Genomic DNA, 14404 nt, shown 5'->3' with positions numbered 1-14404 from the left:
CTTCTCCAAAGCCAATTTCATGCTACTCAAGTCAGAAGTGACAAACTTCATGTCACCCATGCAGACGGGAGCTAAAAGTTCAATGCTAAATCCTACACTAAGGCACTGTATGAGCACATCCACTCATGCATAAATCGTGCCATCCCAAATAGAACCAAGATGCTCTCATCCAAAAAAAAGAAGCCAATTTGGTGGTCCCCTGCCATAAACAAACTTTACAACAAAAGGAAGAAACTGTTGCAGAAAAGAGGAAAATCCCAGGATGCAAAAAACTTCCTTACCAGCCTCAGTAAGAAACTGAGATCCCTCATAAAATCCTCCAAAGCTAGTTACGAAAATAAAATTGCCAAAGATTCCAAAGACAACAACAAGGCATTCTATAACTATGTCAAGAATCTAAATGGCAATGCTCAGATCTGCTCTGAGCTAAAACAGAATGGCATTAAATATACTGATCCCAAGGATATTGCCAATATCGTGGCAGATCGATTCAGTGCCAACTTCACCCCCCTCTCACCCCCTAAATGGCCCATCTCAATACCGGAAGATTGCCAAATTCTGGTAATAATGGCCACACAGGTAAAAAACGCACTCTCCAAAGCTAGGAATACAGCATCCATGGGACCAGATGACATCCCGGGCTGTGTACTACATGAACTACAATATGAGCTGGCACCTCACCTAAGTGTTATGTTTAATCATAGCCTCACCTTAGGTTTCGTACCCACTGAGTGGTGCACAGCTACAGTTATCCCACTCCACAAGGGGGGATCCACCTTGGATCCCGGAAACTACTGTCCCATCAGTCTGACAAGCCTTATCTGCAAGGCCATGAAGTGTATTATCATGGAAATTATAAACAAAGACATTGGCAACGTTCAAACACTGGACTCCACCCAGTTTGGGTTCGTGAAGGGCCGATCTTGTCTCCTGAACTTGATTGACTTCTTCAAATCAGTCTCCAGAGCCATTGACAAGGGTAAGGTGGTCCACACAGCCTATCTAGACCTTGCCAAGGCCTTTGACACCATCCCCCACTCTGGAATCATAGATAAACTTACTAAGTTGGGCATTAATCCCTACGTCACCCAATGGGTTGCTAAGTGGCTTACTGATAGAACCCACACTGTAAAAGTAGCCGACTCCAAATCCAGCTCCAGACAAGTGACAAGTGGAGTACCTCAGGGTTCAGTCCTGGGACCACTCTTGTTTGGCATCTACTTCTCTGATGTACAGGCCAACACTAAGGGACTCTGGATAACAAAGTTTGCAGATGACTGCAAAGTGGGAGCCATTATTGAATCCCCAAATGATGTGGATAGTCTGCAAAAGGGCCTTACAGAAACAGATGTTTGGTGCCAGAGCCATGGGCTCAAGCTCAATGCCAAGAAATGTATAGTTATCCCCTTTGGGAAAAACATGTATCCGTGAATTACCATATAGGTGGCAGTACACTAAACACCGAACGTTTGATAAGAGACTTAGGGACACAGGTGGACAGTAGTCTCACCTTCGATAACCGCATCGCCACAACAGTCAGGAAATCCTTCTATGTGGCACACCTCATCACTAAGGGCTTTTCATCCAGAAAAAAGGAGGTCATTGTCCCACTGTACTCATCCCTCATTAGACCCATTATAGAATACAATGCCCCATTTGGTATGTACCACTCAAGACATCTGCAACAACTGGAAAGGCCACAGAAATACCTCACTAAAAGAATCACAGGCCTAAAGTGGATGCCCTACGCTGACTGCCTTAAAAAACTGCAGCAATACTCTGTCGCATATCGTCTACTCAGAGGCAATCTTTGCTTAACATACAAGGCCATGTCAAACCCAGAGCTGTTGGACATGCTACACTTAAAGAAATCCCAATCCCTCAGAGCCACAAGCTCCATGGATTTAAACCTTGTCATCACAATAAACAAAACATGCTGGAGAGATAGGTTCCTGAGCCAGAGACTCCCTAGACTCTGGAATAGATTGCCCATACATGTCAAGCAGAGTGCCTCTTTGGTCCTCTTCAAAAGGAACCTTGACGATTGGATGGGAGAAAGGAAATTCACCCCGAGGATCACGTCAGACGCCCTGCTAGACAGGGGTCCAGGGAAGTAAATAGTGTGGGGAGAAATAGCCAGGGAATTGTTATGGCTAGGCTTGTATAGGCCCTAGGGCTGATAGCCTAGTACCAACCTATGAACCTATGAACCTATAACCTCTTTACAATAAAACAGGTTAAAAATATCAGTCTACCATCTGCAGACAGACTGGCGGAATGCTTTAACAATGTCATAACAACTACATTACAGCATCCTATTGCTGAAGATGGCAAGGATCAGAATACCTAATTGTCACAGTGTTCACTATTAGAAAGGTAATCCGGAATTCCTCTGTGAGAGGTAACCTTGAGATATTCTACACATAGCTCTCCAAGGAGCTCACTTTATTGTTTTCATGTGTTTACACCTGTGCCTTCCTATCATGGCACATAACTTTTCTCCTTAGCTGCTCCTATGATGTTTTCCACAGCATTAGATTCTGTTGAATATGACTAGACCTGGTTTGTTTTCCTTGGCCAGCATGAACTGCACTGTTACTTGGACAGTGTTTGTTTGAAAGTGGAGTCCTAACTTTATTTAGTAGTATTTATATCCCACCCCTCCACCCTAAACTGGTAGCATTTGAAAAGATCTGTGAAATAGACATTAACATTTTGAAAAAATAACATTATGGAAAAAAGGAAGAGAATAATCTTGGTATAATAGAACAGCAGACCTTGACTCAAATAAAAAAAAGAAAATATATGTATAATGAAACCAGATAAAGGGGGAGGGGCAGTGATCATGGATATCCAAGATTATAATAGAAGGTTAAATAATATTCTAAATACTGATACATATTTGAAAGTGTCAATGAATGAAATTAATGGAGCATATAAAACAATCTATATGCAGTTAAATGATATGTTCATAGACAGATGTATCAGTATAGAATTGTATAATTATTTGAATGTATCACCTGCTAGAATCCCTGTGTTCATTGGAACCCCTAAAGTGCATAAATCTATTTCTAATCCACCTATGCGTCCCTTAGTAGATGGAAGGGACTCTATCACATCAGCAATTGCAAAATATATAGATTTCGAATTTAAAAATATTCTTAAAAATCAAGATCAAATTTGCAGGGATTCCTGGTCATTTTTACAATATATGAATAATATAGAATATAACAGTAATTATATTTTGGTCACAATTGATGTATGTGATCTTTATACAGTTATCCCACAAGAAAAGGGGTTAGAATGGACCAGTGAAATGTTACAATATAATCATATGCAACAAGATAAAATTAATTTATTAATAGAGTTATTAGAAATAGTTTTGAATTACAATTTTTTAGCATTTAATAATGAATATTATTTACAGACAAAAGGCATTGCGATGGGCTCCCCATGTGGGGGAGCTTATGCTAATATAACTATGGCCTATTGGGAGAAGAAATATGTTTTCAATAGTAGATTTAATAGATTTATTAAATCTTATTTTAGGTTTCAGGATGACATTAGTATTATTTGGCAAGGAACACAAGATATATTGGAAGAATTCCTGTTATATATAGGTCAAACTACAACATTTTTTAAGTTCACATGGAATATCAGTAATGACTATATGGAATATTTAGATATTAAACTTATTAAAGATTACAGAGAAAATAGATATATAGCTCGTATACATAGGAAAGAGACATATTCCAATAGTTTATTACATTATAGCAGCTCACATCCTCAACATCAAAAAAAGTCCGTCGTTAAGGGACAGGTAGTTAGAGCTGCACATATGATTACCAAAGAGCAACATTTTTTGGAAGAATGTTCTAATTTAAGATCTATGTTCTCTGCTAGATCATATCCTAGCACAGTTTTGAACGACATTATAGAAGAAGTTACAAATAAGAGAAAGAGAGTTTTTTTTAAACCTATTTTAGATAATAAAAAAAAACTTTAATATGCAGATTGAAAATTGTAGTACAGAAGGAGGAAAAGAAAATAGTGTTGCATCTCAAATAATTGAGAGTAGAAACCAAGATAAGAATAATAAATTCTCCGAGGCATTGGGAATTACATATAGTAAAGAAGCTAATATTTTAAGATGGATCTTTGAGAAAAATTGTTGCGTACTAAATCAGGAAGAAGAGCAGAGGAACATAATAGGAGATAAGCCACTTATAGTGTATAGAAAAGGGAGAAATTCGAAAGATTTGTTAAAATACAATGAGTTGAATAGTAATGTTAAGGTGCTAGGTATGAAAAAATGTGTTTTTTGTAGATGGTGCCATAAAATAGAAGTTGGCACAGAGTTTTTAGTAAGAAATACAATGTATCAAATACAGGGTAAATATAACTGTGAATCAAAAGCTGTAGTTTATCTAAGTAAGTGTAACTCCTGCTTAGCCTATCATACAGGGAAAACTGAAAGAAAATTGTCTCAGCGCATATATGAACATGAATATGCAATAAAAAAGCTGAACATGAATAATGCTTTAGCCAAACACATTAATAGTCATCCAGACCATTCATTTACTTATACTATTATAGACCAAGTTATAATTGATGACAAAACAGCATGGAATGTACTTTTAGAACTCAAAGAATTAGAATGGCAAGTAAGATTGCAAGCAGACACTTGGCCAGGTATCAATGAACGTAGCTCTATAGCACCTTTACTTAAATTAAAAGTGCTTAAAAGAAATAAAATTTGTCACCATTAAAGATAGGTTAAAAGAATCTAGAAGTGGTTAATGTTGATTATTCATTAAAATAAGCTGTTGTATTGAAGAGAGGTGGAGAGATATAATATAGTATAGGAAATATACATATGCATACGTGTTTTAGAATTTTAGACATATATATAAATTTTTTATAGAGAATTGATATTTAATTATAGTGTATTTAATGGTTATTATATTATGTTAATTAATTTATAACAAAATAGATGTATATAAATTTTATAAATGCATTTTAAGTATTTCATACAAGTATCTATGTATGTTTATAGTAAGTAGGCTGCTGAGGGTAATAGGGACATAATAGTTTCTAAATACTGATGTTAGTGAACACGGTGTTTGTAATATGTATTGTCTGATTTGGAAAGTCATTAATTAGATAAAGGAAATGACATCATGGTGATACTGCTATTTTATAGTTTAAATTGAATAGAATGTGTTAGATCTTTGTCTGATGAAGTATAATATTTTATTATATGAGAACCCTCACAATACGTTTTTTGTCATTTGTGGAATAAATGTAGTTATTCTAGTTTGTCATTCTTTCCTGGTTTACCTTCCGACACAGTTGTTGTTGTGTCTTTCGGCTTTTCTCGGTTAGGGGTCGCCACAGCGGAACTCCGGTCTGCTAATGATTGGCAGTAGATTTTTATGTGCCGAGTTGCCAGCCCTGACGCACAACCTTCAATGAAGGTACGCCCATTCACGCATGTCTCCAGACAGAAGACGCTCTTAGCTGAGAATCGAATGGGACAACGTCTTACTGTCAGGCGACAGTGCTAATGCAGCACCACCAATGCAGTCCTTCCGACACAGTACATATGTTAATAATGTTTAACCATATAATTACTGAATTTAAATTAAAACATCTAATCATACCTAGGCTAATAAACCATCCATTTAAAATCTATCTCATCAAGTTCTTAAGCTTTAGAATACACATAATGGAATAAATCTCATTAATTCCTGGTAGTCTACAAGAGTCCAACCTAAGTTGCCACAATAATTCAAGTTTTTCCAAGAGTAAGCTGTTAAGACCATTGTTACCCTGTTCCACTGTGAAACCGTTATCAATTACTTTCAATTTAAATGAATGTTCTGGATATTCGATACAATGTCTAGCTAAGGCCTTCTCTTGTTTTTGTTTGTTAATAGCATAGACATGTTCATATATCCAGTCTTTTAACTTACGGTCCATTTTTTCCGATATAAAATAACTACACACTGGGCCAAATAGACAACACCTTTCGAACTACAATTATATTCATTTCTGATGTTGTACTTCCTACCTCTTATAGTAAAGTTCTCTCCTATTCTGATGTGTTTACATTGATTGCACATTTCACAACAAAACATTCCTATTGTTCTCCCTGGCCGTGCACTTTGGGTCTCGGTTAAATTCTTCATATTTTTAACCCTCCTATAGGTGGCTACTGGATGTTCACCTATTTTGTGTATAATGTCTCTATCAGTGGAAAACAAGTTCCAATTCAAAGAAAATTAGGTACATTACGCAAAACTAAAGGAATGTACCTAATTTTCATTGTACTTTCTCAATCTGGTTTCTGTCGTATCTGTGTGTGGTCCAGATTTAAACTTTTATTTATTTATTTTTATTAAAGAAAAAAAAGCAATAGCGATCTTCCTTTCTCTGTTTGCAAAACACTGATGTACTGCATAAGCATATGCATGGCAGTACATCAAGAAAGCCCCAGAATACCAGAAAAAGCAGAAGAACACCACAGTACCACAGTACCATAAAACAAAGACATTAATTTAGAAAAGTAATTAATTTTTTCATTGTATAATAGGAATAACCAACTCTGTGGTGTAGTAGATGGAAGATTTACCCACAGCTGGCTTTGTTTAATCACTTGGGCTTCACCCTCATGATTAAACCATACCAACCATGGGTAAATCTTCAATATACCATACCACATCATTGGTTATTGCTATAATATAATATTACAAAGGTGTATGATGATAGTGGATTGTGGAAAAGGTCATGGGAAGTGGGAATTCTGCTGTCTAAGGAGCCTGGTGTAAAAGTTGTTCAATGAAATCAGTTTTTGATCCAGTGTCATAGACCCTATATATATATATATATATATATATATATATATATATATATATATATATATATATATGTGTGTGTGTGTGTGTGTGTGTGTGTGTGTGTGTGTGTGTGTGTGACTGAGTCTATTTTTTTGTTAGGTTATGAGAAAATCTTTCCCCCTCATAGATTTGAAAATAGTAAAGAAATTCAAGACTTTTGTGAAGACTTTTCCTAGGCAAATTACTGGTTAAAGGTGACATGAAATACAAGGTTAAAGACCAGTGTTTGTGTCATATTAATAATGTTGAGGAAACCCTTCCATATGATTTTTTCAGACTAGTTCAGAATTCAGTTATTTTGGCAAATGTTTTAACATTCTTATAATGTTGATATTCTTTTTTTAATCACATTAGATATGGTTCTGTGTGTGCATTACTATAGGTCTTTGTCTATTGATGTATGTTTGACAGATACATGTTTTGCTAGGATGTTATGGCATATTTGGTTAGCAAGATATGAATTGTTGTTTAGCAAAATCTGGGATTATGCTTTGATTTTGGGAAACTAACAGGGTTTATAGTGACATGCATTTTCTGAAGGATATGAAGTCTGAAGCTCAAATGTATGTCATTATTCAGTGATTTCACTCCTCAGATCAGCCCAGTGGTTTGCCAGAAAATCACAAATTTTATAAGGAACAGACCAAAGATATGATGCAAAAATCTGTACATTCTTAGAAAATCTGGACAGTTGAGAGATATGAATTACAACCTGCTGAACTACTGAGACTATTTCGTGTCTGACTTATATTCTATCATCCATGTTGACCTTAACTTCACTAGTGTCTTTTTTCTACCCTGACATTGTTTTACTTTCTCTATCAATTGCCTACCTTCACTTTTGTTATCTGTCATTTCCCTTTTCCCACCTTCTCCCTTCTTACTGTTATGCTGCTTTATTCACTCAATTAACAATGTCCCTGTTTTCCATATTCAGTCCCCTTTCCATAGCTTCCTTATTTACTGTCCCCTTTTATGGAAACTACATAGCTTTGTGCCCCCTCTTCATTGTTTTGTACTTCTCCGTCTGAGCAGCACTCTCCCTGTTCCATCTTATTTTTAAAACACAGCTGTATTAATGCATCTTTCCATTCCTTTCTCTGCATTACAATGTTTGTTCCCAGTGGATTGGATACAGAGGTATTACACAGCACAGTTTCATGGAGCTGATGAGGAGTCTCTTCCTGTCAAACAGTTATGCATCCTGCCAAATCCCTCCCACTCATTGCTAATGATAATCCGGAGGTAGCAGTTAAATGAATAGTCATAGCTGGGCTACACATACTCAATCTTACTGCTGGTATGGGTTTCCCTATATTTCTGTGTAGTTACTGTCCTCTCAAAAGTATCAGTCATTTTGACATGGACACTGCATGTGCTTTCCCCTTTCTTTCTGTGACTAGTCTATTCAGTACTTGCCACATCTTTCTGATGTAAGACTCAGGACCATTTCCATATCTATACCAAGCTCATCTACACCTCCACTCTCTGGTTTACTACCCCATAGTAATTACGTTCTACCACTTGAACATCCCCACAGTGGTTGTGCTTACAGACATCTGACCTACCATGCTGTTTCTTGTCCTGAACACCTTTATACCAAAGCATACCATTCTGCCTACTCAGGTAAGTTTCCTCCGGCTCTTCTTTCTAGTGTCCCCCCAGCCTAGTTACCTCTGATGTCTCCAGTCCTCATCTCGTACTACCTCTGCCAGCACTACACCAACCTCTCCAGCTTACTTTGTCCCCACCTCTATACTTGTCATCTGCCTACAAACCAATGCACCAACCTCCATACTGTCTCTAGTGCCAGCTTCATCCACTATCTTTTCCATATAAATATGTGGGCCTAATTGCTACTTTCCCCAACCTTTACTCATCTATCTCTCTGCCTCTCTTTTCCGCATTTTGCCCTGTTTAGGGCTCTTCTCTTTTCTCCTACCTACTGCTTACTCTCAACCTCCTTTCTTCTGACTAGCAACAGTACTGGCCTCAGACTCTCCTATGAAAATCACCTATCATCCAGTATACATCACATTCTCTTCCTTTTCAAAACCCTCTAAGGCAAAAACATTCCCCTGCATCCTGAAAACATAACCCACTCTTCCATCTCTTCCTCCCTTCAACTCCAGGATGTACTGCTCCTTTCCTCCTGTCTCCTTTTCCTTCTACACACTTTCCTTTTCCCACGGGATCTAAGGTGGTTTATAGTAGATAGGTGGGTGGATCGATAGATAGATAGATAGATAGATAGATAGATAGATAGATAGATAGATAGATAGATAGATAGATAGATAGATAGGCACATATACAATAAAACAATTTTGTTTAAAACACGTCTCTCCTTTAGGAACAATTATATCAAAGAGCAGCATTCAAAACCTTAAGAAGAATTCAGGCATCAACTCAGTAGTGCACCAAATGCTCTAAGAAGAACACGATTCTTTTATGAGTACATATCCTTACATCATCATCACCAGACATGAAACTACTGAAAATACAGTAAAATTCAAGAAACTTGGCTAAGGTTTAGTGTGAGAGCATGAACTGATTTATAAATAAAGTCAGAATTACTTACAGGTGAATCATCACTCCATGCATACCCTTTTGTAGGATCCATTGCAGTGAGCCCAAGCCAGGAATTTGAATAAATATAATCGTCTCTAAAAAAAAAAAACATTTATGACTAACTTAAAACTGTATGCAAACAAGGATTTTCAGATAAAATATAAAGACAGAAACTGATGAATACTTAATCATGCTTTTCCACTGCTTTACAGAATACAGTATTTAGTGTTTGATCATAACATCCATGTATTTTTTTGTAGTTTATACTAAATTAAGTGCAAAATGTAACTGCAAATGGCATTTACTACTGTGTTATCACTTTTTAGTTACTAATGATGTTGACGTTGGGCAGGATTCACGAAGGCTTGCATGGAGTGTAAGAGACGTGCAACACTCCATGCAAGCCTCGTGATCCAGGAACAGCCCTAAACTCCGTGTAAGAGACCAGCTAAAACGTCTCTTACACGGACTGGGCGTGGACATGCTAAATACCTCACTTGCATCCGAAAGGTATGCAAATGAGGTATATTAGCGATCCACAAAGCAGAAACCAGTCCGTGTAAAAGACGTTTTAGCTGCAGAAATGTACTCAGTTGACAACTGAGTACGTTTCTGCAAATTCCACAATGGAGCCATGTCAGCTCCAAAAAAAGGGTGCATATGACTCAGGCAGTATGCCAATGGCCAAATATGTGGTCATTGGCAATATAACCCGATGCCAAAATAATAAAAATATATATATATTTTTTCGGCGATCGCCGATGTTTAAACCCAGCGCAGCCCCGCGTAAACGGGCTGCGCTGTATAAAACATGAAAATGAAGGTTATAAACCCACAAATGTGGGTTTCATGCAATACATGGAATGACAATGCAGGGACCAGCAGACCGAAAACAACATGGACACTGTGTAGTGGTTGCTAAGGGGGGACGCTGAGTCTAAGACATGTAACTAAGCATTAGTAGGCAATCTCATGTAAATGAGGGTTAGGATACTGAATCTCACAGTCACATAGCAAATGAGCACAGTCTGAGTAGTGTAAGAGATACATAAGGGGGAGGAATAGAGTAGGAGATAGGTGACATCACAGGGGGGAATGGTAGAAAGAAATGCAGTTCATTGGAGGCCAGTGTAACATGACAGATGACAGGCACAGATCATGGAAAGAGGTGTGCCACTAGATAAGTCATGGAAAGTCAAGAAATGGAAGGTGTACACTGTTACCTACACCTAAGTTTCTTGCTGGGTGTGCATGCACATGTGTGCACGCCATGAAGCGTGAGTAGAGCAGTGTGCGCGCGTGTAAGGCAGACTGAGCATGTGGGAGCGTGTTGGGAGATGTTTAATACTGTTTGTGCAGGTGTGCGCGCGTGTAGGGCAGGCTGAGTATGTTGGAGGCTGTTGGCAGACGTGTAACAGTGTTTGCGTGGGTGTACACACGTTTTAACCCGAATAAGTAGATTCTGAACCGTGTAAGCACGTGTGCGCGCGTGTAAGCCACTGTGAGCGTGTTTCTGATGGTATGCATGTTGCTCCCCCCTGAGGAAACAGAGAGGAAAAAGGAAGCAACAGAATTAATAGGAAGCTAGCAGGGATAACTGCTGAAGCTAGCAGGTGAAAACAATTAGAAGCAGGCAATTACACAGGCAGAATAGTAGCCCAGCCCAGCACTTAAAACTCTGCAAACAGTAGTGCAGGATGTTTCCCTTAAGAGACACTGAAAGACAGGAGTAAGCTAATAGAAGTGAAAACTGAAAAAGCTGAACTCAGAGCAGAAATGTTAGGGGCTGCCATAGCTGTCATAATGAGACAGGCGACTTGCTGAGGGCGGTGACAATGCAGATGGTGCCAGACAACCCACAGTGAGGAGACGGAGAAGAGTGTACAGGCCCAGGGTCACCTACCACGGGTTACATGAGCTGGAGATAGTAGAGCGCTATAGAGTTGACAGAGAGCTCCTGCAGCAAATTGTTGAGCTGTGCAGGCCACGCCTCACACACAGAACCAATAGAAGGGAACCCATCCCAGTGGAAACCAAGGTATGTGTTGGCCTAAGAATACTAGCAACAGGTACCTTCCAGAGACCAACTGGTGATATGATGGGGATATCACAGGCATCAGCCTCCAGTGTACTGCACCAGTTCCTGGATGCCATGTCAGCACATGTCGGTGATCATGTATATTTCCCCAATGCCCGTGAGGTATTGGCCAGCAATATGCGTCTCTTCCAGCAAATAGCGGAATACTCTGAGGTACTGGGTGCAATAGACTGCATGCACATACGCATCAAAGCACCAGCCGGTGAGCGGGGTAGGGACTACATTAACCGCAAGGGCTTCCCCTCCATCAACTGCCAGGTCATGTGTGATGCCCAGGGTATAATAATGAATGTGTGTGCTGGCTGCCCTGGGAGTTACCACGATTCCCACATCTGGCATTTGACGCAGCTGTACTAGACATTTGCCAATGGGGACATCTCACACGGACACCTAGTGGGCGATGCAGGTTATGCACTGGAGCCGTGGCTGATGACACCCATCAGAAACGCACACACACCTGAACAGGAATGCCATAATGAGGCACACGCACAAACACGTAATGTAATAGAGCGTGTGTTTGGGCTGCTCAAGTCACAGTTCCGGTGTCTGGACACATCTGGTGGAGCCTTGCAGTACACACCGACTACATGTACCCAAATTGTCATGGTATGTGCTATGCTACATAATATGATCTTGCAAAAACAGCTGCAGCAGGACCAGCATAGGGCCAGGCCAAACAGCCCCCCACCATTGCCAAGGCCATCACAGGCAGAGCGTGACTCGGAGGAGGAACAACCTGAGCCTGCCCCAGTAGGCAGAAGGAGGCATGCCCAGTATGCCCTGGCCTTGGCAAAGAGGCAACACATAGCACATACACTGGCTCAGTAGGAACCCTGGGAATGATACCCCCTCTGACTCACTCTAATAATAACATAGATTCCTAAAACGATATGACCTGCTCACAAACATGTACAGGGAAGTGTAATATGCACATCCGACAGAGGCAGCCCTGCAGCACCACCTGAGGCATGAATGCCATGTGTTAAGTAATGTAACACCATGTACTATATGCACACCTGAGCACCCTGACTAACATCCACCCTCACCAAGCATGAAGCCACAAAATGACGATGGGATGATCAAGTGCAATAACTGGCTGAAGTAATGCAGTCAAAGGTGAGCCAATGTGTTTCAGGCTGGGAAGACATGCGGAGCTTGACATGATGCACCACCTGCTAGGGGTGGCATGCACCTGTCATGCCATGTCCCATAGATACTGGCAAAGGCTGTCAGTACCCACAGCATGCCCTGAATAGGTAAGTCTCAAAACACAAACCCACCTTCATAGGTTCTACAAGGGATAGGAACCTAGATGTAATGCTACCCAATGACAGATGTATAAACAGCAAGATGTGTGCAGTGTAAACGCACACAGTATGGAGAATGTAGATACCAGTCCTGTAATAGAGAACTGGGTCAAGGCTCACATCAGCACCCGAACACTACCAGGTCACACCTCATACTGTGCTGTACAGCTGCAAAACATGGAACAAGCTACAAAAGGAGGGTGACTAGCAAGAAATGGCAAGGATAACCACATCCCCATGTTGGTACCACAACAAGAAGCAGCATGGATTAGCCATGGTCAAATACCAATGGCTAAAACTGCCTCCCAGTATATAGCCTGCTGCAGACTACTGTCCTAATACCAGGAACTGCACCTGGCCTATGTTGGAATACATGAATATATCAAGCCCCCCAAACCACATTATATTGCTTGACTGAAAATATCCAGACATACACCGAGAGCATTATACTAGCACCAACACAGCAGGAGAAAATTACCCAGATTCCATAAACCAAAATGCCCAGGAACAATGTACCACTCCCACAAGAGGGGTAAGCATACTGGATGTGATAATCAGCAACATGTGTACTGGATGGCAAGATGAGAAGTGTACCCCTCACTGGTAAGACCAGACCATAGAGTAATCACACTGGATATACACATCCTGACCCCAGTCCCTGGCCAGAATACCACAGTGAAAAACATGTGTAAAGGATAGGTTGCAGCCCTCAAAACCGATGTTGAATCCACAAAAGGCCCTGTGCAAGTGCAGAATATGGGACACACCATAGAACATGTTATACAGGCATTCCATGAACACAGCCAGGAATGCTTGGAGTATGCAATCACAAATAACAACAACACACAATGCCATACACGCAGGCATCTGGCATGCTGGACTCCAGCCATTACTAAACCATGCAAGAGAATGAGGAAGCTACCACATGATAGAGCAAACATAAAAAGGGAAGTAATCACTGACCAGTAGTATGGCAATAACATATGTCCACACATACAATCCACTAAGTCCAGCCACAACAAGTAGAATCTGTAAATCCAGAGGCAATGTGACACCAGTCCCAAGTACACAGACAACCACAACACCCCCCAATAAATACAAATATATGTGATAGATGCATCCATGTATCCAAACCAGAGGTTGAGCTCCACCAACCCAGTACTGTCAAAACTAGTCAGGAGGAGAAGGTAACCACATACACCACAAACCCAGTCCCACATAGACCTACCACAACTGTAAACCAAACACATAAACACAGACAAATATTCCTGGAGGCCTTAATTACAAACACACCACATCAACAGAAGCCTCCAAAGCAGATCACAAGCAACCACAACCTTCAAACATAGCACATGCAACGAATAGTACGCAAAGCTGGTGTGCCAAACAGTCACAGGCCAGAAGGAGAAACAACATGCCTGATACAGTCGTAATAGGTGTGTGTATAGGCAGACCCACTGCTGTCCCACTCACCAGACTGAACAAGGGAAAGGGTAGAGTAAGCTGCCTGTAGGCTGCCACAAAATGCCACA

At 40.1% G+C, this 14404-nt stretch overlaps 1 protein-coding gene across 1 annotated transcript in view; it reads right to left on the bottom strand.

Moving 5' to 3' along the window:
• The window catches only part of LOC122796778 (macrophage mannose receptor 1-like), a 2090270-nt gene that overhangs the window by 1355847 nt on the left and 720019 nt on the right, over positions 1-14404 (bottom strand). Inside the window, exon 14 of the mRNA XM_044065506.1 lies at positions 9478-9562. Coding sequence (XP_043921441.1) covers positions 9478-9562 — 85 coding nt within the window. The remainder of the gene's footprint in view (positions 1-9477; positions 9563-14404) is intronic.

The sequence above is a fragment of the Protopterus annectens genome, chromosome 3.part0, assembly GCF_019279795.1.
Source record: "Protopterus annectens isolate FY-2018-M chromosome 3.part0, PAN1.0, whole genome shotgun sequence".
In the NCBI taxonomy this organism is placed as follows: Eukaryota; Metazoa; Chordata; order Ceratodontiformes; family Protopteridae; genus Protopterus; species Protopterus annectens.
The sequence above is the reverse complement of the archived record's forward strand: the minus strand, read 5'-3'. Positions and strand labels throughout refer to the sequence as shown.